The 26,989-nt window shown below is 38.0% G+C and overlaps 1 protein-coding gene across 1 annotated transcript in view; it reads left to right on the forward strand.

Annotated features, from left to right (window-relative positions):
- The window catches only part of LOC126336960 (uncharacterized), a 52,377-nt gene extending 30,944 nt beyond the window's left edge, over nucleotides 1-21,433 (forward strand). The window contains exons 4-7 of the mRNA XM_050001160.1: nucleotides 613-810; nucleotides 8,239-8,425; nucleotides 19,320-19,427; nucleotides 20,963-21,433. Coding sequence (XP_049857117.1) covers nucleotides 613-810; nucleotides 8,239-8,425; nucleotides 19,320-19,427; nucleotides 20,963-21,080 — 611 coding nt within the window. The 3' untranslated portion in view covers nucleotides 21,081-21,433. The remainder of the gene's footprint in view (nucleotides 1-612; nucleotides 811-8,238; nucleotides 8,426-19,319; nucleotides 19,428-20,962) is intronic.
- Nucleotides 21,434-26,989: the final 5,556 nt, after the last annotated feature.

The raw sequence follows: 26,989 nt of genomic DNA on the forward strand, positions 1-26,989 counted from the left end.
GTTCCATGTCTTCAACGGATTCCCTCCCGTTTTTAAATTCATTAAACCACGGGAACACTTGAGCTCTTGATAGGGAGTCTTCTTTGTAGGCCTCCGTAAACATAGCAAAAGTTTCCGAAGCAGTTTTGCCCAAGCGAAAGCAAAATTTGATTGCTTACCGCTGTTCTATCGAGTGATCCATCTTCAACGTTTTCACAAGTGTCACAGGCACACAAACAACGTAATACGCGAAGCTCAACCCTCACTGCACCAGAGCTCCGACGCGACTGCGAACTGATTCTATTGTTAGCTCAGATCCCTCACCACGTGACGTACAGGTGGAGAGCAACTGCAAGCAACTGGGGCACCGCGCGGCGGCCAGTCTCATTACTTATCTACCACAACCTGTAATTCAGTGGTTAGTAGATTATTGATAATTCATAATTAGTTGTTAACTGACTTTAAAGTAGCAGCTAGGAGTGGTTGTTCCTGCTGGTTAATGTATAACTTGACTCATTCTATACTTCTGGAGTCTCTGCTTCTTGGTGGGGTGTACAGAACATGATGTGTGGATGAATGAATGAATGAATGATTTTACAAACAAAGTGATCACTTAGTGATTCTTCTTTTCAGGTACACTGGTGGAACCACTGTCATGCATTTGCCATGGATGGGATCGCATACAACCTATCAGAGTGGCTTCACGCATTTTAGTAACGGGTGCAGGCATTATTGGAACTCTCTGGACAGCAATGCTACATGCTAGAGGTTACCAAAATGTGACTGTGAGTGAGATGGTAGAGCACAGAAGAAATGTAGTTGCTAAATTAGGTCAGTCTTATGATAGTGGATGTTCTAACAATGTATACGTGTAGATATTTTGTGCAAATGTGTCTTTCTTTTATAGATCTTCAATGGACATATTAAAAGTATAGCAACACTGACTCTCAAAACTAAGTTTCTATTCATTGATAAAGTTGCATTTTTCAATATTGATGTATTAAGAAAGCAATACATATGAAGCATTTTAATTGCCACAAATAACAACTTTTATACAATGTTAATACTAACTGTGTTGTTTACTTTGAGGATTTATTCACAATGTTGGCTGTACATTTCACCACAAAGGACTCGTGTCTCTAGAATATTGACAGGGAATAATTTTCAGTGATACTTACACATAATCATTTATGTCCAGTATCTATGGCAAGGGTTTACAGAAAGCATTCTTTACATGTTATATACCCATGAGAGCTGTAGAATATGTTCACTACCATGAGTTCAACAGATGCTGAAGGATTGTACCAATGCTTAGCAGTGCTAGATGACAACTTAGGTTTGACCATTTTTGAGATCACAGAAATTACTGTCTTTCAACAGCAGCTCATCAAACAAGTAATGTTTGTTTACTAAAGTTTTTCTTAAGGTGTGTACACAAAAGGCCAATGAAGACCAATAAACAACAGATGCTGGATTCAGCCAAACATTAGTTTCCAGTGCGTTTGGCTTCTCATCCTCACCAAACTAATGGCTTGGGGCAAAGGGATTCAGCCATGTGGAATCGCAGTTGGCTCTGATAATTTTCCAACATTGCTAATGTCTTCTTATTGTATAAGTTGTGTTTTAATTATGATATCACCAGCTGATGTTATGAGGGAAGAAGAGGATTTAGCAGTTGTTGCGTGTGTAGCATTTATTTTATTGCCAGAAGCTGATTGTCAGAAAAAGAAGAAGGTGGACAAAGAACTTTCTAGAGGCACAGCAAATTGCTATGGAACCAATAAATATTCAACCCGGTGTAGACACTATGAGAGGGTTACTAAGATCAGCCAACTGCCAATGCTTTGATGTTACCACCAGCAGACTGAACCACAACCAAAGCCAGCCAACCATTGGCTCTGATCTGCCACCCGTACACATTACGCAAGTCTCAGACAATGAAGTGGTTGGCTGTCATAGTGTGTACATCTATTATATGTGTAATTGATGATAGGATATAATAAATTATAAGACCTCATTTTAAGGCAGGGCGCCCACTGGAATGATGTGGCATGTAGCATTGCTTGGCACAAGGCATGCATCTAGCTTGCAACTGCACAAGGAACATGCACAGTCTAATGGAACAGTATCTCACAGACTGATGCAACATAACTCAATCATATGGCATGCCACACCACTGCCAGATGAATGTAACATGCTCCAGCTTTTGGCACAGTTTATGAATGTTTGTGTTTTGATTTGTGAGTCCCTGCAGCCAGAAAAATGAGAAACAGTCCTGAGTTAAATATTCATTTTTGTTGGCCTATTGAAATATTATTCTTGTATTTATGATCACACCAGTGCTAATACAACAATGAAAATGAAAATGCTCAGTATAAAGTGTGGGCATGGACTGCTAGTGAAATACAGATACAGTAACTGAAATCCATTTAATTTTTTTGTAGAAGAGACTGAAGGTATAGAAATAAATAGAATTATATAAGCTGGTTTTCTATATAACATGTGTGCAAATCTTTCTATGGACTTGCTGAATCTAATGTAATATCAGATACTTTGTTCCGAAAAGACAATGCTAAGAAAGAAACAATATAGTAGAATAATCATTTGCATAGCATTGTTTCTGGGTCTCTGTTGGTTTTAAGACTTTTGATGTGAGTTCTTAGTAGCATGCTCTACCTTGTGGTGCGCAGATGACTTAGATACATTACCATGAATCCACATGAAGCTATGAAACAAACAAGAAGCCTGAACTATCATACCAATTTTATTCATGTCACAATTTATTGAAGTATCCAATATCCAGAACCTTGAAACTAACATACTGAGAGAGCATTTTGCAGACCTTACCTTGGATAATCTGTAATTAAGTATGTACTTCTCATTAAGTACTTGTCTATGAGAATGTAACTGATTATGTGTTTTGTGAGAGGAAAAGTATTTAGTCCTACGTTTTATCCTTATCATCAGTGTTAAGACCCATTTTGGGGTTGCACACACTAATAATTGATGAGGCCCAGATTTATGTTAAGAACACTTTATTCATTACAAAAGTTCACAACAAAGTAGTTCAGTTAACAACTGAAACATCGTTTCTGATCACTAGAAAGTAACAGAAATGAAGTTTTGTCATAATACCAATTCCAAGGGAATCTTCAACTCAGGAGCCACACTGTGTAGCATACTGTGAAGTAGTGTAGAGATGACATGGTGTCCTGTAGAGCATCTTAGCTGGTCTTGGTGAGTTTGGATTGATGTTCTACAAGTGTAGCTAGCTCCTGGCCTGAAACTGAATGAGCAATTGAATGCTGCCATTGGAGGTGGCACTCTGCCTTAAATATCCAGCAGGTGGAAGTAAGCCTGTGACCATACGGCATGCACACAGAATTTGTTTCCTCGACAGCAGCACTGCCTGTTTCCTGATGCATGTGCTGCTTGGAAGCAGGGCTAGTGCCTCTTGGTGGAGCCTGTAACAACTGGTGTATCAACAGATTGTTTGTACAAAGTCTCTGGAGAAGAGACGCCTGCAGTTGAAGTCATTGTGCTGGAAGCATAATGTAGTTGACCTATGGCTGGGTATGCAGCACTCTCCTGCTGCCCCACTTCAGCAGGTGGCAAAGCCAGCTCAATGAAGGCCTCAGATCCTGCATCACAACTTCCTTGGGGTGACATGACAGGTCCCATGGAACAGGAGGTCCAGAGTGGCTGCAGCTGAATCCCAGATACCCAGGATCCGAGGTTGTAAAGCAGATACTGTCCAGTGTGTGGCCAATCCAGCCAGTGCTGCAAAGAGAAAATGCAACAGAATTAGTGGGAGTGTAGAATGTGATGCACATGAGGAGCTTGTTGGTGTCCGTTTATGTAGGATGTAGCCCAGAGGAAAGAGAGATGCCACAAAAAGAAATGGGACTGACACAAGGACAAGAGGGAATGTTGTAGCAGAAAGGTCATCACTATATGTGGACTGATGGAGCAATGAAAGATGATAGGGTGGAGCGTACAGGCTGGTCTCAGTGAGTTCAGATTGATGAACTAAGAGTGTAGCCACTTCCAGGCCAACAGCTGGACAAGCAATTGAATGCTGCTGATGAAGATGGTGCTTCACCTTAAACATCCAATAGGTGGAAGTAAGTCTGTGACCACATGGTGTGCAGAATGAATTTGTTTCCTTTATGGTCACACCACTGGTTTCCTGATGTGTGTGCTAGCTGGAAGCATGTCTGGTGACCCCTGATGGAGCCTGTACAATCGGTATCTTAACAGACTGTTTGTACACAGTATCATATCCACAACAAGTGACACCATTGTGCTATTTGTAAATAGTCTCCAGTGGAGAGACACCTGCAAGCCAAGGATAAGCAACTCGCACTTAGAAGACATTGTGCTAAAAGTGTAACTTAGTCAGCCTATGACTGATATACAACAAAATGCTTCATCTAGAACAAAACAATATTGAAATTTGTGGTATTTTTGAGGTAAAGATTTAGATTCTGGAAGTGGGAGCATCTCCCCAAACAATGCTTTAGTGAAACAACTTCCTTTTAATACTCTCCCATGACTATTGCAGACATACTCACCAGTGTCAAATGATAAAAATAATCTATCTGCATCTAAAAACAGCTAACAAGACTATGGACTGGAATTATAAAATGTTGAACCAGATTTAGCGGGAGCTTAAATCTTGATGTGCTTTCCGTTAAAACCACCAACATAGTTTGGTAGAGTCCACAGTTCCTAGTAACAATCAGCTGTTTTATGCCAGAATTATTGAGTTGGTGTTGGTAAATCTTCAGGCTGCAGATGTTCTCAAATTACCTTTGACATTTTAGCAACAATTCTTGAATGGTACTGTGCACTCAGAAAAATAAAAGGCGGAATTTTCATTGAACATCAGCTGCATGGTTAAGTTTTGAGAAACTCCTACACTTCTTTTATTGTTCACATACTTCATCTGGCAAAACCTAGCAAATTGCAATTGTGATGGAGTCTGGTAATGATTTTATAAATGAAGTCCAACTAAGGATAAAAGAGATCAGATAACTATAAAAATTAGAAATGCTGTGTTTATGAAGTATTCTTTGCATGACTGGTCAATGGTTGATATTGGGAAATGTGTAGTACATTCATTGTTGGTATAAAGATAATTACAAAATTTGTTAATTATTTATTTTAAACGTCCTCAGAAAATGAAATGAATGACTGATGAGAATGAGGCATCAGTGGCAGCATGCATTAAAATTTGTTATACAATATGACAAGGGATAATGTTCCCACATTTGTTTCATAAACAAGTGGCAATAATGACATTGGATTCCTTTCCATCACATGAATAAAGCCACATGATAGCCTTGATCAATTACATTACTGAAAAGAGTGATACTTACGTCAATAAAAATAGAACACTGATCAAACCACATTCAGAAAGCCCTGCTCTAAAATGGGCTGCTGGATAGTGTGACAGAGTGTCAGCAATAGCAAATGAGTTTGTTTTATTGTATGTCAGAATAATTTGCAGATGGAGCTCTAGAACACAATAATCAAGAGAAAACAATGAAATTAACAAAACTGCACATGTAAAGGGAGATGAATATGACAGCTCATTTTCTGCCTTAAGCAACATCTCAGATTTTGCTATCCTGATAAGGCACTTTATCAGTTTCACTTACAAAATAATAAGTCTTTGTGTCTGTTTCTTATTACTGATAAATTTCTTATTCTCTTATCCTAGTTTGTGGCAGGCTCAAATCCTTTCACAGTAAATATGTCCTCAAGTTGTTACCATCTCTCTCATGTACATAATTATCCAGAACACAGTATGCTTTATGAGGGGCATTTTAAAAGAAACAAGCTGGAGGCATAATTACAGAAACCAGCACCTGTGTGTTAGAAGTATTGACTCTGGCTGTTGAGACACCTGTCCCACTGTGACACAAGGCAGTGAAAGGTTGTGTCATAAAATTCTTGGGGCTGCAATGTTAACCAATTCCACACATACAGCTAGACATCGTCATCCACACTAGTGCAGGAAAGGTAACGCTGACGTTCTTCTTTGACCAAGATGGCCCCTTCTGATTCACTTCCCACAGCACAGGACAACAGTGAATGCCCAACATTACTCACAAACCTCGACCACTCTTTGCCAAGCGATCAAATCAAAATGACCAGGCAGTCTTACCCTTGAGGTCATTCTGCTCCACAACAATGCAAAGTGTCATACGGCCAACAGTCACGACACTCCTGCAGGAATTCAAATGGGAGGTTCTTGGCCACCCTCCATAAAGTCCGGATCTCTCTTCCTGTTATTATGCCATTTTTGGTCACCTTAAAAAGACTCTGAGAGGCAAACAATTCACCTCAGATGACGACATCCAGCTGTACCTGGGGAACTGGTTAACATGGCAGCCCCAGGAATTTTATGAGAAAGCCTTTCACCGTCTTGTCACATTGGGACAAGTGTCTCAGCAGCCAGGGTCAATACTTCTAAAATACAGGTACTGGTTTCTGTAATTATGCTTCTGGTTTGTTTCATTTAGAATTCCCCTTATAATTACATAAAAAGCAAAACACAATTTCACATTCATTATTTGCTGGAATACAAGCCATTTGTTTGACAATATATGAACAAAACCAGTTTTTTAATATTTTGTGAATGAAACAGTTAGTGCAGACAAGAAAAATTGACTTCATCCATCCTTATCAATGAGATGAGAGCCAATTTAGACACAGCCAGCAACAAATAAACTGACAGCTGTATTTTCATCTCTGGTTGATTCCAGAGGCAACTGGTTTTCGCATTCCATTACGCCATCATCAGGTGGTAACGTAGTGGATGAGCCTGTATTACCAGAAAAAATATCATGCAAAAATGAACAAATATCTATGGCAGAGTATGTAACACAGCTGTACACTTGTAAACAATCTGAGTGCAACCTTGCCTACACAAGCTCAGCCACTATGTTACCACTGAGGGTGTGACACTGGCATAATGGAATGCCAAAACTGGTTACCTCTGGAATAAATCGGAAATGAAAATACAGTTGTTGGTTTATTTATCGCTGGCTATAGAAAAATTGATGCATATATGATGTTAATAAGAATTCTGCTGACAGCTGATAAAATTCTTGTTTCATTGAGACACAAGAAGTATCAATAAAACACGAATTTTACCAGCTGTCCGCATAATTCTTCTTAATGTCATGCCTTTCAACAGCTGCATGTGCCTGCCCAATATAAAATACAGTGTTGATGTATGTAGTACCTCTGCCACTTAATCTGTGATTGCCTGTCTCTGGTTTTAAAATGAAAATAACTGTTAATGCAATGTTAACTTAAAATGTGACAGTAACTGACTTCTTAAACAACATACAAAAGATAAACATGAGCTAAAATTCTGCATAGCATATGGAAATAATGTCAGGTATGGTGCATTGTAGTCTGTCATGGGCAACTGCCAAAAATGTCATTTATTTACCAGAATTTGGAAATAAAAATGGCTCTCCTTCTGGTGTTAAATTGTGATGTGTGAGCTTCATTTTATAGGTACAGCTGTGTATGACCTAAAATGTACCAAGTGTAAACTAGTTAGTGACTGTAGTTTTCACTATAAATTTTTTTGAAATGTGTGCAGTAGGTTACTTAAATTTGAAGTATATGGTAACTACAAGCAATAACAGAAAGAGAGCCCGTTCATTATCAAACTGTAATGTGAGACTATATGGTGCAAAAGAATCAATTTTTTAAATCGAATGGAAAAACACTGCATAGTGGAGAACACACATGAATACCAAAACAGCGCTTTTTAATTTTTTTACTTAAAAGTAGAAGATGAATTAGAAACTGACTACAGATATTGATGTAACTCCACTTTATTTACATATAACATAACTGAGCTGACTAAAGTCAGAACAGCTTCATCATCCAAAGAGGACATGGTACCAATTTACTTCAATTGGCATTGTGTCACATGCATGCCATGCCACTGCCATGTATCTTTGGTGGCATGAATGCCACTTGTCACACCACATCATAGGGGAGAGGGGGTCTCTCTCTCTCTCTCTCTCTCTCTCTCTCTCTCTCTCTCTCTCTCTCTCTCTCTCTCTCTCTCTCTCTCTCTGTGTGTGTGTGTGTGTGTGTGTGTGTGTGTGTGTGTGTGTGTGTGTGTGTGTGTGTGTGTGTGTGTGTGTGTGTGTATCACCTTGCAAACTTTTCAGTTTTGTGACTCAGGTCAAGAATAATGAACTATATTACATATTCTGCTCTTAGGTACAGGATGTGAAGTCATCAGCCCTGCTGAACTAAAACAGCGTTTGCAGAAAGATCCATCATACAAATTTGATCTTATTGTTGACTGCAGTGGTGCCATACCTGCCTTAGAAAGAGCATTAGAAATGCTTAATGATGGTGGAAAGCTGCTCCTTTTTGGAATGCCCCCTATGGAAGCTGAAGTCAAGTAAGTTCACAACAAGAATATATCAAATAGAATTTGCTTTCACTGATGCTAATTCTGCCCTTGCTCCTCTTACTAAATATGATATTATTAAAAGTGTCCATCTTGTCTTAGATCTGAAACTGACCTTTCCTTTTAACCTTCCCCAACCTACATTCTTCTTATATCTTTCTGCCCTCCAATGAAGGAAGTAATAATTCTGAAAGCTAGGATATTGTTGTGTACTTTTGTGTGTTTGTCGCCAGGACCAATTATTTTGCCCTCTAAAGGTAAAGCACTGACCAGCAATTCTGTTTCAATTTTTTACGCACGACACAACTCTGATGTACAACACAATTAATATGAATACTATTGAAAACTATAAATTTTCCCCTATACTCTCATGGAAATTAACAATCTTTTCATAAAGGCAGATGTCTTTTGGAAACAAAATACTAGAAGTTGGTTGAGGGTAGGTTTATCCTGTATTTATCAATGTCTTCAAAAAATCTGATCTTTCACAGTTAAATTTGGGACACGAATACAAGATGTGGTTCACATCAGCTTCTATCTCAGAATCACATTCCCATGCAGAAAAACCATAAATGTTGATTCTGCGCAGATGTTGAGTGGGGAGGGTGGGGGGGGGGGGAGGAGGTACAGATTTGCTAGTACAATGACGTAAGTGAGTGAGTGAGTGAGTGAGAGAGAGAGAGAGAGAGAGAGAGAGAGAGAGAGAGAGAGAGAGAGAGAGAGAGAACCAACAGCTTACATAATTTGTTTCACAAACCTCATCGTGCTGGAATATGCCTTTTGTAGTTTCCACAAAGGCCCATGCCTTCTTTTCCAGGATGGGATGAAAGATGTTCCAAACAAAAATTTACAATAATGAATGATTAAGGCTGTGGACCACAGTCTGTGTATCTCTTATGTACAGAAAAGGAGATATGGTTTAAGCAGTGTCAAATGATTGTGCAAATAGTTGATCAGTCCAAATGAGTCCTCTTAAACCGTGGTCTAATGTGAATTTGAGATGTACTGCTGTGTAATATCCACCTTCCATCTGTTGTCCATTGTTTCACGTCTCTTGCCAATGAAGTTTCCTGTGGCTCTTGATCTCACGTTAGTAATCTGTACATAGCAATTTTAAATTGTGGACTGTTCCAATAGCTGCAGCTGGCTTCAGTAAGAAGTCTTATTTAGACAGATTGTCTGTTGACCTCCATCTACTGCAAACATATCCATTACTAAATTTAATATATACTGATTGGATATTTAATTCCATCTCCAGTGTTGAATATTTTTAAGAACACTCTGGAAGTCAGACACAGTTTATATCTCCAAGAAGTGTGTTGAATATTCAAATTTGAATGCATCCAAAATTGTGTCTTTCATGTGAAAACTTGAGCTCCCTTAGGTAGTCTGAAGGCTTTATGGAACTGATGCAATTCCTTGGTCATATTTGGGGGTTAAATTTGTAAGATGGCTTCTGTCTTATCTGGCAGTGGTAGCGATACTGCTGCTGTTATCCTATAGCCTAGGAAATCCTCTTGGGGCTGGCCAAAGACGCATTTGGCGATGTTCAGGACAATGCCCTAGTGCTGAACTGCTTAAACACTTCCATTAAATGCTGACAATGTTGCTCTGTCAATTACGAAAAACTAAAATATCATCCAGATAAGTGAAAACAAGAGTTAGTCCCTGTAGCACTGATTCAATGAAGCGTTACCATGTGTGAGCAGCATGTCTGTGTATGAAAGTCATAAATTTGTTCTCAGACAGGCTGAAAGGACTGATGATCACTGTGGGAATATCTCATTCATCTCAAGGGTTCTGTGTGTACACTTTTGCACAGTCCAGGATGCTAAAAATAACTGCACCACTAAATGCATAGTTATAGTTACATAAAAACGGGACTGGGTATCTGTACGGTATTGTTCTGGCGTTCATGGCTCTGTAGTCACCACAAGGTATCCATGGATCACCCTTTTTTGGGACAAAATGTAGTGGTGAGGACCAGGGGCTGTTGAAAGCCACATTACATCTTCACAAATCATACTGTTGAATTCTGCTTTTGCAATTTTAAAATGATCTGCAGCCAAATGTCATAGTCTTCAAGACGTGGGGGGACCGTCAGTCATTCTGTGTAGTGGACAGTGTTGTGCCTTATCTCCTTATGTGCTCCAGGGGGTCATGTCAAAGCCGGAAATCCATTCAACAGCTTCATATACTTGACATCTGCACTTGTATTGCTTTAGCAATATGAATGGTTTGCTAACCTGCTGCAACAGTATATCTACCTTGGCCGCCAAGGTGTTGTAATATGTGTGCAAAACACTTGGTATTGTGCTATCACACTGCTCAGTGATTGCTCTAGCAGGAGCTGGTATCATCACGTCCTGGATTTTATCTGCCAACTCTGCTATTACGTCTAAGGGTGTATCAGACAGTGACGCTACAATTGCTTTGACAGGCAGTGCTCCTTATTGCACCCAGTAAGCTCTCCGGAACAGTCCACATGTAGACTTTGTTTCTTAGGTGCCACAATTACTGCACAGGCTTTCTGTCTCCAATGTCTTCCCAACTGAGAACCTGACAGACATGCTCTTCATGTTGTGCTGACACTCACTGGATGAACTCTGGTTGTGAAGTAATTATATCTTGACTTCCACAGCATACTGGTGATTTAATTGGCTTAATATTGAGGCAAATGAGGTAGTGTCTGTAGAAATTTCAGACTAGAAAAAATTGGCCTCCATCTGTGCAAATCAGAAAGCTGGAATGTTTGGCCAGAAAAGGTAATAGTCTTACAGCCAATTGTGACACAGTGGTTGTCGCATCAGTCATTTTGCAAATCTCTTCTCTATGTACTCATTAATCCAATGATCATGCTGGGGTCATCACTTCACCGGTACAAGCTGGGCAGACTGTTGTTTGACCATTAGAACCTGTGCGTACTTAATATGACGGAACCGCACTACACAAAATCTCCCTTGACTAATGTTAACATTAGCTTTATTGATCACAGCCGCAGTAGATGGTGAAAAATACTTGGCTTGTACAATTGTTCCAAGCTTTCAATTGAAAATAACATGCAGGGAACAAAACATCAGAGTTATATCATATACAGGAACCAACTACTAACCAGAATATACAAAAAAAAGTAAAAAGCACAATCAAATACTAAAAACACTAGAAATAGTTAATGTAATTTGGGCTTCCAAGGTAAAAATTTGAAATGTACACTGCCAGGAAAAAAAAGGAAAAGAAAAGAGAAAGCACACCTGGAGAGACAACATCGAGGAGTTTGGTCTGATGATGGAATATGCCACCTGGGGGACAGTAGATTTACTGATAATGGTTTCAGTGTCGTCTGCCAACATATAGCATATCTATCAGGGCACCATTTGTGCCTACCCTTTAATAGGCAATGCTCACAGTCAGAAGGTTCAATGTGGTGCAAAATGCGAAGCAAGTGGGCAACCATGTCATGGAGACCCACTTGTGTTTCCTAGAGACAACTGAACGAATTTGAAAGGGGTCAAACTGTGGCCTTCAGAGCATCTTTTTGGAGAACTGCTACACAAGTTGGACATCCTGTGTCAGTTGGGCAACAATGCTGGTGTCGGTGGTCACATGAATATGCTTACACGCGTAGATGAGGATCTGGATGTCCACGCAGCACAGACACCTGCCAGAATTGTCATATTATAAGGACAGCAGTGGCAGATTTACAGCTACCACAGCACAGATAAAAGGGCTTACCAGCCCTGATCTGTCAACACAAACTGTTGTGAACTGATAATCAGCAGTGGGACTATGAGCACACTGACCTGTAGCCCATCTTCCACACAAGCTACAGTATCAAGGTGCATGGCTCACTGGTGCCATCAGAGGATCACTTGGAAGATGGAATGCCATGCTGTGGTCTTCAGCGATGAAAGCAGATTCTGCCTGTATGGTCTGGAACGTCTAGGAGAGAGTAATCCACACTTTCATATTGTGAATGAATTTTGATGCAAGACCGAAAAGATTCATAGCATGGCTGTAACGGATCATGCAGCCAAGTCTCAATCCCTGAGTCAACAGATGGGGACATTTGCAAAATCATAACCATCTGCACAAACAGTTCAACGACGTTTGCAGCAGCATGGACTATCAGCCAAGAGACCAAGGCTATGGTTACCCTTGACGCTGCATCACAGACAGGAGAACCTGCGATGGTGTACTCAAAGACGAACCTGGGTATAAAAATGGCAAAACGTCATTTTTTCAGATGAATCCAGGTTATGTTTACAGTATTATGGTGGTGACATCTGTGTTTGGTGACATTGCAGTGAACGCACATTGGAAGCATGTATCACCATACTGGCATATCACCCGGCATGATGGCATGGGGTGCCATTAGTTATTCGTCTCAGTCACCTCTTGTTCGCATTGATGGCACTTTGAACAGTGTACGTTACATTTCAGAAGTTTTAAGACCCGTGGCTCTACCCTTCACCGAGCGAGGTGGCACAGTGGCTAGCACTGGAATCGCATTCGGGAGGACGACGGTTCAATCCCGTGTCCGGCCATCCTGATTTAGGTTTTCCGTGATTTCCCAAAATCGCTCCAGACAAATGCCGGGATGGTTCCTTCAAAAGGGCACGGCCAACTTCCTTTCCTAATCTGATGAGACCAATGACCTCGCTGTCTGGTCTCCTCACCCAAAACAATCCAATCCAACCTACCCTTCATTTGATCCCTACAAAACCCTAAATTTCAGGAAGATATTGCATGACCACATATTGAAGGTCCTTTACGAGCCTTTCTGGATACAGAACATGTTTGACTGCTGCCCTGGCTAGCACATTCTCCAGATCTCTCACCAACTGAATACGTCTCGTCAATGGTGGCCAAGCAACTGGCTCATCACAATACGTCAGTGGTATCGCATTAAAGCTGCATGGGAGCTTTACCTGTACACGCCATCCAAGCTCTGTTTGACTCAGTGCCCATGCGTATAAAGGCCGTTATTACGGCCAGAGGTGGTTGTTCTGGGTACTGATTTCTCATGATCTACGCACAAAAATTGCGTGAAAATGTAATCATATGTCAGCTCTAGTATAATATATTTGTCCAATGAATACCCGTTGATCATCTGCATTTCTTCTTGGTGTAGCAATTTTAATGGCCAGTAGCGTACATTGTACAGAAATGCACATCATGATATAGAACAGGTTATTTGATACCTATTAGGCATTTATAAGAAGAGGAATCTATTAAATGATTAAAGTACTTCCTAGCAAAGTAGAAAAACACAAGAAAAATATACAGGAAATCCCTGGAGACTCTAAAAGCGCTCTATTATGCTAAACAAATAACTGTCTCCAGCAATGTGAGTAAAACAGCTTAAACAAAGAATGTGAAAATAAAGTGTATCCAGCATGTAGTAATAGCGCTAAAAAAACTGGTATGATTACGTATTTGTATCACATGTGTAATGTACTTGTGTCTTATATTTATTCTGAACCAGAATTTAGCATTTATACCAATAAAACTAACATTCAGTAATGATACATAAGGCCAATAGTTTGGGATCCTTTATCTGATGTTTTTGTTGTTACTTATAGCAGTTCCTTAAATGTGGTTGTTTTTGAGGAATTCCTGTTTGCTGTAGAGGCAGTGTTTAATTAGGAGTGACTGTAGTTTTACTTTGAAATCCTTCACTTGTGTAATGTTCTTCACTGCTATTGGCAGATGATTGTAGAGTTTTATTCCCATATATTTGACATCTTTACTGTATAGTTTTGTTGAATGGGGAATTACTTGTAGAGAGTTCTTGGGCCTTGAATCCTGTTGGTGCCAGTCTGAGTTTATATCTAAGTTGCTAATATTTTTCGTGGTGAAACATAGGTCCAGTATGTACTGACATGGGTGGGGTAATATGTTCAGATTCTGTAACAGTGGTTTACAAGATTCACCCCTGACATAAATAATTACACACCAATTTTATTGACTTCAGTGCTTGGCTAGTTGCTTGAAAGATTAAGTCTAAACTAAATATAATATTTTTCATGTAAATAATACCTATTAAACAAACTCACAGCATGGGTTTCAAAAATGGTGATTGATAACAGCTGCAGTTACAACTTTTTTTCATGAACTGCCAAACAGACTGGATGAAGGAAACAGTCATTGGACTTTTCTAGATTTATGTAAGGCCTTTGATACTGTGAATTATGTAATACTATTGTCCAAATTAGAAAATTATGATATAACGTGAGCAGTACCAAACTTCTTATGTTTGTATCTTCAAGACTGAAGACGGTCTACTAAACTGTTTTTAACAATGGAAGTAAAATCCTAACAGTAAAATCGGCATACAAAACTCTCAACTGTGGAGTCCCCAGGGAAGTAGTCTTGGCCCATTTTTACATGTTGTATATGTTAATCACATAACACAGCCACAAAACTCAAAGCTAGTAAACTACTCTGATGATACAGTATGCTTGGGCCGTACTGAAAAGCTAGCACTACAAAAGCAATAAAAAGAACTCGGAACTGATCACAGAATAACAGTGAATAAACTTACACTGAAGAAGAACAAGATTGCTGTAATTCAGTTATTGCTGAATTATAATTAATTTCATACTGAAGCACTATGCTGTTGAAACATCCAATAAATGTAAGATTTTAGGCATTGTGTTGGGGAACATCTTATGTGGAAAGAGCATATCAACGACATTTGCTAAAAGATTAGTTGCAATATTTACTTACTAAAATGGCTCTCAAATACAATAAATATTTCTAACCTTAAACAAGAGTACTACATTTGCAGTATTGAGTTGAAATTTGGGGTGCGGAACCCACAGTCTACATGGCTAGTATATTCAGGCTTCAAAAAAGAGCGATTAGGATAAGTGATAATGTAAGTAAACACCAGTTCTATATGAATGACTTCAAAAATTATAATTCACTGATTGTGTATTCATTGTATGTCTTTGAGAATGTGTATGTCTTTATAAAAGAGAATGATGAACTGAGCATTATGCGAGATTCATAATTACAATATATGAACCAGATGTAGTTATCATAAGGTACTGACTAATAAAAAGAGCTACAGATCACAGTCCACTTGGAGTTGGAAGACGATTCTATAACAGGCTGCCAAATAATGTAAAGCAACTTCATAGAAATATTTTTAAAGACAAATTGAAACAGTTGTTAATTGAAAAATGTTAATATTCACTCAAAGATTTCTGAACTCCATTATCAACAACTCTTACGTTTTGTATACCTCTGTATATTAATGGTGTATGTATACAAAGTGCTTTGTACGGCAAGATATTTTTGAGACTGTACAAAAACTGATGATGTTAAAGACTGAAAAGTTATTATTTATGAATGATGATGATATGATGATGTCATCATCATTTAAGACATTATGCCTTTCAACGTTCTGTCTGGAGCATAGTCCCCCTTATAAAATTCCTCCATGATCCCGTGTTCAGTGCTAACATTGGTGCCTCTGCTGATGTTAAGCCTATTACTTCAAAATCATTCTTAACCGAATCCAGGTACCTTCTCCTTGGTCTACCCTGACTCCTCCTACCCTCTACTGATGAACCCATGAGTCTCTTGGGTAATCTTGCTTCTCCCATGCATGTAACGTGACCCCACCATCTAAGCCTGTTCGCCCTGACTGTTACATCTATAGAGTTCATTCCCAGTTTTTTACCGTCAACTCTAACTGCTGCCTGACTATCCATGTAAAGACCTTTAATTGCTTGCAAAAGTTTGCCTCCTATTCCATAATCTCATAGAATAGGCAATAACTTCCTCCTAGGAACCCGGTCATATGCCTTTTCTAGATCTATAGAGCATAGATACAATTCCATGTTCCACTCGTAACACTTCTCCATTATTTGCCATAAGCTAAAAATCTGGTCCTGACAACCTCTAAGAGGCCTAAACCCACACAGATTTTCATCCAATTTGTCCTCAACTAATATTCGCACTTTCCTTTCAGCAATACCTGAGAAGATTTTACCCACAACGCTGATTAAGGAGATACCACTGTAGTTGTTACAATCTTTTCTGTTTCCATGTTTAAAGATTGGTGTGGTTACTGCTTTTGTCCAGTCTGATGGAACCTGTCCCGACTCCCAGGCCATTTAAATTATCCTGTGTAGCCATTTAAGACCTGACATTCCACTGTATTTGATGAGTTCCGATTTAATTTCATCCACCCCAGCCGCTTTATTGCACTGTAATCTAGTGACCATTTTCTCCACTTCCTCAAATGTGATCCTATTTCCATCATCATTCCTATCCAATTGTACATCAAAATCTGAAACATTACTGATCGTATTTTCACCTACATTGAGCAACTCTTCAAAATATTCCTTCCATCTGCCCAAGGCATCAACAGGATTCACCAGCAGTTTTCCTGACCTGTCCAAAATACTTGTCATTTCCTTCTTACCTCCCTTTTGAAGACTGCTAATTACACTCCAGAATGGTTTTTCAGCAGCTTGACCCAAAGTTTCCAACCTGTTTCCAAAGTCTTCCCAAGATTTCTTCTTGGATGCTGCAATTATCTGTTTGGCTTTGTTTCTTTCTTCAACATAACTTCCTCTGTCTACCTGAGTTCTAGTATGTTGCCATTTTTGATACGCCTTCTTTTTCCTTTTACAGGCTGCCTTGACTGTGTCATTCCACCAAGCTGTTTGCTTCATCCTACTGTCCCTGTACCTTGTCCATTCCTTTTCCAGTAACTGTAATTGACTACATTCAACTAACTGGTGTCTTTCTGAGATCACTGTTATGTACTTGTGCCTGATTTCCTTATCCTGAAGTTTCTCCACTCTTATCCTCCTACATATGGACCTGACCTCCTGCACTTTCAGCCTCACAATACCAATTTCACTGCAGACTAAATAATGATCAGTGTCATCAAAGAATCCCCTGAATGCATGTGTGTCCCTCACAGCCTTCCTGATTCCTGATCTGTTATTATAGAGTCAATGACAGATCTGGTTCCCCTGCCTTACCAAGTATACCGGTAAATGTTCCTATGTTTAAAAAAGGAGTTTGTTATTACTAAGCCCATACTGGCACAGAAATCCAAGAGTTATTTCCTGTTCCTGTTGGCCTCGATATCGTCTCCAAATTTACCCATAACCTTTTCATACCCTTCTGTTCGATTTCCAATCCTGGCATTAAAATCGCGCATAAACAGAACACTGTCTTTGTCCTTTACTCTAACAACTACATCACTGAGTGTGTCATAAAAACTATCCATCTTATCTTGATTTGTCCCTTCACAATGTGAATATACTGACACAATCCTAATTTTCTTGCTAGACACTGTCAAATCTATCCACATCAGTAATTCGTTTTTATACCGTATTGCAACTACGCTGGGTTCCATTTCTTTCCTGATGTAAAGCCCTACACCCCACTGTGCTATTAACACAACTAATCGAAATATCCATAGCCAATACAACAAATATACAGAAGAAAACAGGAGAAAAAATTGAAAAATACATCCAACTGGCTGAGGAAGTCAAGGACATGTGGCATCAGGATAAAGTTGACATTGTACCAATTATACTATCAACTACAGGAGTCATACCGCACAGTATCCACCAGTACATCAACGCAATACAGCTACATCCAAACATATATATACAACCACAGAAATCTGTAATTATTGATACATGTTCAATTACCCGAAAGTTCCTAAATGCAATGTTACATATACCGTACAGTTAAAAGGAAGTCACGCTTGATCAAGGTTCACATTGCTTTCCATTTTTAATCAGACATAACGTCTGAGACAGGAAAGAGAAATAATAATAATAATAATAATAATAATAATAATAATAATAATAATAATAATAATAATAATAATAATAATAAATTATTGTTATTGTTAAGGGTGGAATAAGCTTACAACTGGTAACAAGTCTAGTTGCATTGTTCATGGAGTGAATCTTTCTTGTTCCTTTTGACAAGGGAACCTCTTGGAAGCTAATTAACAGTTAATGAGAATCTACCACATAAATTAATTTAGTCTGTTATCATGTTTCAGGTAATGACTGCACACATTCACTTGGCACCTGAGTGGAGGAAGCTGGGAGCAGTAGCTTGCAAGCGGCCTCTAGCACATTGGCTGCTGAGACAAGCCCTGCTTCCTTTTCTCAGAGCAGCCAGCTTATATTTTATAAAAGAAAGGGATGTGTAGCAGATTTGTGTGTTACAGAAGTGAAACAAAAATTGACAGCAAGTCGTTAGAAATGCCGGGTATAGCTTCTTTGCTCACTTTTATAAATGATGTTAATAATCACAATGCAGAACTTCACGCACAGTTTAACACTATATTCACAATGATTACTTATTGTTGTGGTGCACAGTACTGTTATATAGCTAATATTGGCAACAAGTGTAAACATTCTGGAGTGGTACAAAGTCAGTTGACTACCACCGCTCACAGACGGGCCAAGTAAATGTGTGCAATCAGTATTAAATTAGACAGAGGAATCCATATGACAAGAAAGGCAAAGGAGATGAAGGTGATATGGCTTAATTCATATTTCTGTTTTTATAAAAAGGAAGCCAATTCTCAATTATGTTAGGTAGGTTTGCTTCTTTTTTGTCTCTCTTCTGCTTCTGTTACATGTGTCTGGTATCTTTTTGTAGTAATCATCAATGCTATAGATACCAGTACAAAAAGTAATATAGCAAATGGAATGCAGACACTATGAGACTAGTTTTCTAGGTGAATCAAATCTTCGAGTAGACTGTTCAGGTCATACTAGAATATTATTTGTAAATATTGCTCAGTGCTTTGTTTATGTATTACATTTGTACAATCTGTCACTCTCTCTATTGTGAATATAGATTCTATCTCTGCAACTTTTTTTTTCAGGTGGAAGCCATTCCTGATAATGATGAATGAAATTTCTGTTGTTGGAACCCATGTCAACCAGTGGAGTTTCCCAGAAGCAAGGGCAATGATGAGTGTTCTTGGACCAAAGTAAATACTAGCTATTATTATTAATGTAGACTGGTAGTTATACTAAATGTAAACATCACATTTACTTTAGAAAAGAGAACTTAAATGAGTGTATAGCTACACCTGACTGCTACAGCATTTCTGTGCTTTGATACCAGCACAGGTGGTCCAAGGTTTGTAAATTTGAAGGAGCACTGGCAACATGCATTGGCTTGTGTTCAGGTAGCTGAGACAACAAGGTAGCAGGAACAAATCTTATGAGTTGCTCTACAGCACATTATCTATTTATCCTCATTTTGATTTTGAAGTGGTGGTTATAAATTCTATTGCATTTACATTTCTTCTTTCATCTTGCCTCCACTACTGTGAAACTAGTCTTAATTTGAAACTTCCTGCCAGATTAAAACTGTGTGCTGGACCGAGACTTGAACTCAGGACCTTTGCCTTTCGCGGGCAAGCTCAGTTGGTAGAGCACTTGCCCGTGAAAGGCAAAGGTCCCGAGTTTGAGTCTCGGTCCAGCACACAGTTTTAATCTGCCAGGAAGTTTCATATCAGCACACACTCCACTGCAGAGTGAAAATCTCATTCTAGTCTTAATTTGTTTTAAACCTTACAGAAGAAGGCAACAGTGGTTGCTTCCACCTGTTAATTCATAACTTGACTCATTACCCATTCCTGATTGTCCTCCATGATGTGATTCACACAACACACTGTGTGAATGAATAAATCAAAATATGCTTATTTTCTCCGCAGTATAATCTCTGTTTCTGTCACTTCCAACATGATAATTTGCTTTAATATGTTTACTCTTTTCTGTCTCCTACACCTAATGTCTCACTTTGCTAGAGACTTTATATACCTTCTAACTTTCTGCTCTGCTCTTCAGTATACTGCTTGTATTCCCATTGTTCTGTTCTTTTTGTTTGTCTATTGATTGTCGTACTTGTCAATATACAGTGATATATTTACTTTGCCCACGATACTTGTTTCTGTCTACTTCTCTTGTCTTTCCCACATTGCTCTTGTTGTTTTGTTTCTATTTTATACGTCTTGATGCCTAATACAGCATGACTGAACTACACAAGCAATGTGAACTCTGTTGCTAAATGGAGTCTGAATTACAAAACCATGACCACATGGGCAGGAATTTAAAATGGAAATAAAATTAATTGCAACTGGGAGCTGCTTGTGATGTAATGTGATCAAAAACTTTTATTCATCCACTTGGCCCTAAATGATAAACAATTTATTTCAAAACATCTGGATTGTGTAAAAAAAAAAAAATTGGGAGAGTCGGTTCAGAATTTGAATGCATTAAGAATGTAGTGATACATCCAAAAATATAGAGGAAGAAGATGATTTTTTTTCTTTCTTTGAGGTAGAGATACTGAAAAGAATTTTTACAAAATAGCAGAATCAAGTTGCATGTCTTAATTTGTTTCCAGAGAGGATGCATTTGTGTTACTGACAAGAAAAAAAAAATAAAAATAAATAAATAGGATGTATAAATCATTGTAAATACAGCTACAGTAATTTCATTTTCCATTTTGTTGCAGGTACATTGATTACCAGAAACTTGGAGTCAAGATCTTCTCTCTAGCTGATTATGAGAAAGCAATAGCCGAAATGAAAAGTGGCACAATCTCAAAGGCAGTTTTCAAGATTTCACCATAAGTACTTTACAGTGCTGTTGTTTTTGCTACATTCTGATGATGTAATTTTTTCAAAAAAATTCCTGGTTACTGAATGCTTTATTTATTGTCTGTTTTGGCCACTACTGTGACTGAATCAAGATTCTGAACGCCACTACTCTCAAAGTTTGGGGAACTTCCCATGACATCAATTTACAAACAGCAGGGAGTCAGCTGCACCGTAGTTTGTTCATCATTCGATATGAAAAATCACAAAAAATGATGTACTCATGATGAATAGTTACTCCAACAGAACTAGAAATTTTGTATGCCTTAGTGAATTGTTGATGAATAAAATATTGCTGTTCTTTTAATAAACATTTACTTACACTTGTATTTTGGACATTTCTTTTTTGTTTCCCACCAATATGTCACATGTGCTGTGGCACATCATTCAAACACACATGGTTAAAAGGCTGATGACTATCTGTCAGCTTGGCAACATTGGATGTATAATCTGCATGCATATCACAAATCCTTCTTATGCATCTTTGTATACATGCTAGTTACAACAATAAAATAAACTTAGAATGAATGTAGGCAATCATAGAGATGATGTAAAATATTAGATATAGACAAACTGAAAAGAAGCCTTCATACCGGACATGGTATGCACCTAAATTTTGAAGGCAAAAAATTCTTGTGTGACAAAATAACAGAAATTATCAAAGAAAAAGATGACTTAAACAGAATTCTCAGTCACAAAGTAGACAATGATATTTTTTTAGAGGAAAGTATAATAAATTAACCCTTGCATATCAGAATGACCAGTATGTAACTAATAAAACAGAGCAGCTGAGTGTTTACCTAAATGAAACTAAGCAACACCTCTTCCTAGGGAGTGAATTGGGATGCAAGGAAGAGGAAGCACATGGTTATAGGCTAAAAAATTACAAACTTATAAACTTGTACTGCAGAAAGACACACAAGAGTGGTGGGGTAGGCATTTATGGTAGAAATGATGTAAAATGTGAAAAAGTTAAATGGATAGATGATCTGAGTACTGAAATGGTATTTGAGGTTGCAGCAGTGAACCTGACGTATGGAAACAACAGCTTTTTTATAGCAGCACTGTATAGGTCACCTGGAAGTAACACAGAAGAGTTTCTAAATTGCCTAGAGGACTTGCTGGAGGGGACAGCAATGTATAAAAAACACTTGTTGCCTGTTGGAGACATCAACATGGACTCATTAAATAATAGTGTTTACTATTTGCATTATATGGATGTGTTACAGTGTTATAACTTTAAACAAGTGAACTCAGAACCTACAAGAGTCACTGCAAATACAAAGACATGTATTGACCATGTTCTCACAAATGTAGGAAAAGAGAAAGTAAATGTAAACACCTTAGAAAACTACATTTGTGATCACAGAGCCCTTACTATGGAAATTGATGTAGGGAACATAGATGTAACTGAAAGTGATACAGTATATGAAAAGAAAATTTAATTATTCCAAACTTAAGAGGGCACTAGGGAATGAAAAATGGGAACCAGTGTACAATGCAACTGAAGCGAATGGAAAAATGGGAATATTTCTATAAGTTATTCAGTAACAGTTTAAATGAAACCTGTCATTTAGTTAAAAAAGTAAATAAAGCTGTAAACCATAAAGCTGAGAATCTCCCTTCTGAAATTATTGAACTGAGGGAGAATGTGAAAGATTGCTATATAGTTTTTAGAGATACTAAACTGCAATATTTCTCAACAAAATATAAACTGCTCAGAAAAACACACAGTGTCCTTGACTAACCTAAAAGCACAGAAATATACCTCTGAAATTAGGAACTCTAGCTGTATCAGTAAAACTGCCTGGAAAATAATGCATAAAGAAAGTGGGAAACAGAATTCCTATGAACACAGCAACATAACATTAAAAGAAAATGGCGAAGAAATAAATGATCCAAAAGAAGTGTGTGAGAAATTTATACAAAAGTTCAGTACAGTTGGTACAAATGAAGTTCATGTCAAACCACAAAATTTTAGTCTTGGAAAATCTAGCCAGTCCTTTTATCTCCACGGCATTACTGAGAGGAATGTCCTAGCAATCATATCAGCACTTCAACCAAAAATGTCTTGTGGCTGGGATGACATTTCACCTAAACTGCTAAAGGAATGCAGGGATGAATTACTGAAACCCCTGACTCACTTGATAAACACCTCCCTCAGAAATGGAGTATTCCCTGACCTTTTGAAAATTACTGAAATTATACCAGTGCATAAAAAGGGATTAAAAACTGACACTAAAAACTACAGGCCAGTATCATTAACCTCAGAACTAGGCAAATTGTTAGTGTTGAATCATATTTCACCAAACACAATCTGTTAAACAACCTACAACATGGATTTAGAAAAGGGAGATCTATTAAAACAGCAGTAGCATATTTTATACTTGGAAATATTAAATAAGCTGGACAAAAGTGACAAGGTAATAGGCACTTTCCCAGATATGAGTAAGCCTTTGATACTGTGAATCATACCATTCTTCTGTGTAAGCTAGAAGAGTACGGGTTGAGAGGACTAGCCTTGAAACTACTTACCTCCTATTTGAAAGACAGGAAACAGTGTGTAAAGCTAACTTATCAAAATAATGAGCAGCTCCTAACAACCAAATCAAACTTCAGGACACTTCAATGTGGTGTGCCTCAAGGAAGCATACTAGGGCCTTTTCTGTTCCTTGTGTATGTAAATAACTTATTTGAACCCCAAAGTTGCATTGTTGTAAGCTATGCCAATGCCATATACTTCATCAGAAGTTGCAGTGATATGCAGTCTGCAGCTAACAGTACTGAGACCAATTTCAATAGTCTGTCCGCATACCTTACAGCAAACAAGCTTCTTGTAAATAAAGACAAAATGGCAATAATGAAGTTCATCCACAGTTATAATGCTGCCATAACTGATACTGTATTTACATCCCAATTGGGTCTTTCATATGCAAATTCACATAAATTTTTGGGCATCATTGTTGATGAACACTTATCATGGAAAGACCATGTAGACAACATTTGCAACAAAATCAGTAGAAATGTGTATCTACTGAAACGGGTCTCAGCCTTCTTGGATCATGATACTTTAAGGCAAATATATTTTGGGTTAATTCATCTGCACCTTCAGTATGGTATTGAGATATGGGGTGGGGCATCAGCAGTTCATATAGATAGACTTCTTAGATTACAAAAAAAGGCAATAAGAATGGTAGCCAAGGTAAAGAAGAGAGAGCCTTGTAAAGACATCTTAAGAAAATGTAAAATTCTTACAGTGTACTCCATATATATACTGCAGACAGTCATGTTCGTGAAACAAAATCCTGAATTTAATATGAGAAACAGTAATGTACACAACTATGATACACGAGGAAGGGAAAATTTTCATAGAATTGTGACCAATAAAAAGGCAATGGACTACAGCCCACACAGAATGGGAGCAATTTTCTACAGTACACTACCCTGTGAACTCAAGAAAGTAAATCTAAATATGATAAAGAGTAGACTGAAGCAATTATTAATAGAGAAGTGTTGTTACTCTATAGAGGACTTGAAGTTGTAGTGCCATCTTGGAAAACAGTGTATATAGACAATGTCTCCGATCTATCAGTGGTACGAAATAATGTAATTATACACTGTATTATGTGTACTGTATTATTATAAATATAAGCCAAATTGTGTTACACTATAAAGGAATGTACTTGTAGTTCCCTTTTGAAAAATAATGTGTACAGACATGTGTCTGATCCATATGTTGTTATGAAAGAATATAAATATTTTACTGTATATGTGTAATGTAATCTAAATCTTCCTGAAAACTTTTTGTTATATGGACAGAAAATAAATAAATAAATAAAATAAATAAATGACACACTGCATCTCATAGCAAATACAAAATGCTGGCGATCTATGTGCTATCCATTTGCCGTTCATCACTTTGTAATGTCAGTTGCAATCTGCCATTTTGATCATGAATTTTAATTATTTGTCTATTTTAAAAATGATGTAATGAGCATCTGATGACAAAATGACATCACAGATCAGTATTTGCCCACTGTGGGTGGGAAAAGTGCCATTAACAAACCTCTTGCTGTACCGAAATCTGTTTGTAAATTAAAAATTCAGTGTTATACTACATTATTAAGTTACTTTGAATTCAGAATTTTCCAGACATACAACTTGCCACTTCATGGTCTTGTTTTACTTACTTCCCTCCCATTTAAGCTGACAATTTAGGTTTATGTGTTGAAGGATGAATCCAAACGTAAGTGGTATAAGTTTGCCAGTGGAATAAGGCAACACTTGGATGGGGGTACTTCCACAGTGGTGTCTCAGTTGCCACAACAAGGATACTGGAGGACTCAAGGCACTATGCTCCAAGACTGCCAGTCTCTCAGCTGCATTCACACCGTTGGCTTCTGCAATGAGAGAACCATTGTTTAATTTAAAATTTGTGGCAGATGTGGATAAAATTCTGGTACTATGCAACAACAAATTTAAACGCTATTCGAAGAGAGCATATTTTGAGGTAGGTGAGGAGGTAAATCTGTTACTTAAGTTATTATTATTAGTAAAAAAAATACAAATAAAATATGACATAAAACAAATATGTCCTGCATTCAATGCTTTGAAATCCATCTTATTTTTAATAGAGATCAAAGATTTAAAAGCACTCATTAAACAATAATACATTTAATAAAAACATAACTACAATGTTTGTGTTTACATAATAATATGTAAATAAAATGTGCAGAAATTCAATTATGAATTTTACAAAAAAACGAACTTCAAATACACAAAAATATAAATGGAGCAATTATAGTAAATCCAGATTATTGTTGTTGCAGTATTTCCACAACCATGGGAGGGAAGCCCAAGGTGTTAGAAAATAGTTGGCGAAATAATTCCTTTTTCAGGCAGTACACTGTGGATTCAATTCAGTGACTCACCTTGGCTGTATTCTGATGGTGGAAATTTCAGGGCTATTGCACTGTAGTTCACCACAACTGTATTGAATGCCTTCATATTTATAAATGAAATTATGCAAAATGTACAAAGATTTTATTATATCAACCATCCTTTCTGTTGTTTGAGAATGAATTGGACTCCTCAGGACTTGGAACTTTTGTGTCATAATCTCACACACTCTTCCTGTGCTTAAGCTACATTTATAAATTCCCTTAACATTATCAAGAGTTCTTTGAGGGTAGGGTCGCATGAAATAGTGTGACAGTTGAATTGCTTCATCTTCAATGAAGAAGTAAGGGAAGTCATACTATTTTTGTTGTATTGTACTTTTGATACAACTGCAGAAGGAGATTTTACTCATTGCCACCTCAACTATTGATATTGCCCTAAGGGAACACTATGAAAAGAGAATGAGAATTCTGAAACACTGATAATGATTAGTGACAATAAAACACACATTTATTGACAAATACTTAGCTTTGTACAAATCACCTCAGACAGCAGATCCAGAAGTTCAACTACTATTCCATACATTACAGCTGGATAGTAAACAATTCTTATCCCACTCGATGTTCACTGAAGACAGTCTGGAGTGGACCCAATAGAAGCAGATGATGCGGCACAAAGTACACAAGTAGAAGGTGGTCTCCATGGTAGTTGACTGACCTGGAACTGCCTGCTCTGCTGTGGCGCTGGCACGTATCACTTCTATGGTGGCGCCACCACTGCAACTTCTTGATGCACCAACCAGCAGAGTCACCAATGCAACTTCTTGATGCACCAATCATTGGGCTATATGCTGTCTCTGGAGTGGACCTATCAAAGCCTGTGATGCTGTCTGGTGGTGCGTGCTGTGCTTACAACAAATCTGCTGGCTGTTGTTGCATACGACTGTGGTGCAAAGCAACAGCAAGGGAGAGGTCTGGGTGCAGGCA

Source organism: Schistocerca gregaria, chromosome 2, assembly GCF_023897955.1.
Source record: "Schistocerca gregaria isolate iqSchGreg1 chromosome 2, iqSchGreg1.2, whole genome shotgun sequence".
NCBI lineage: Eukaryota > Metazoa > Arthropoda > Insecta > Orthoptera > Acrididae > Schistocerca > Schistocerca gregaria.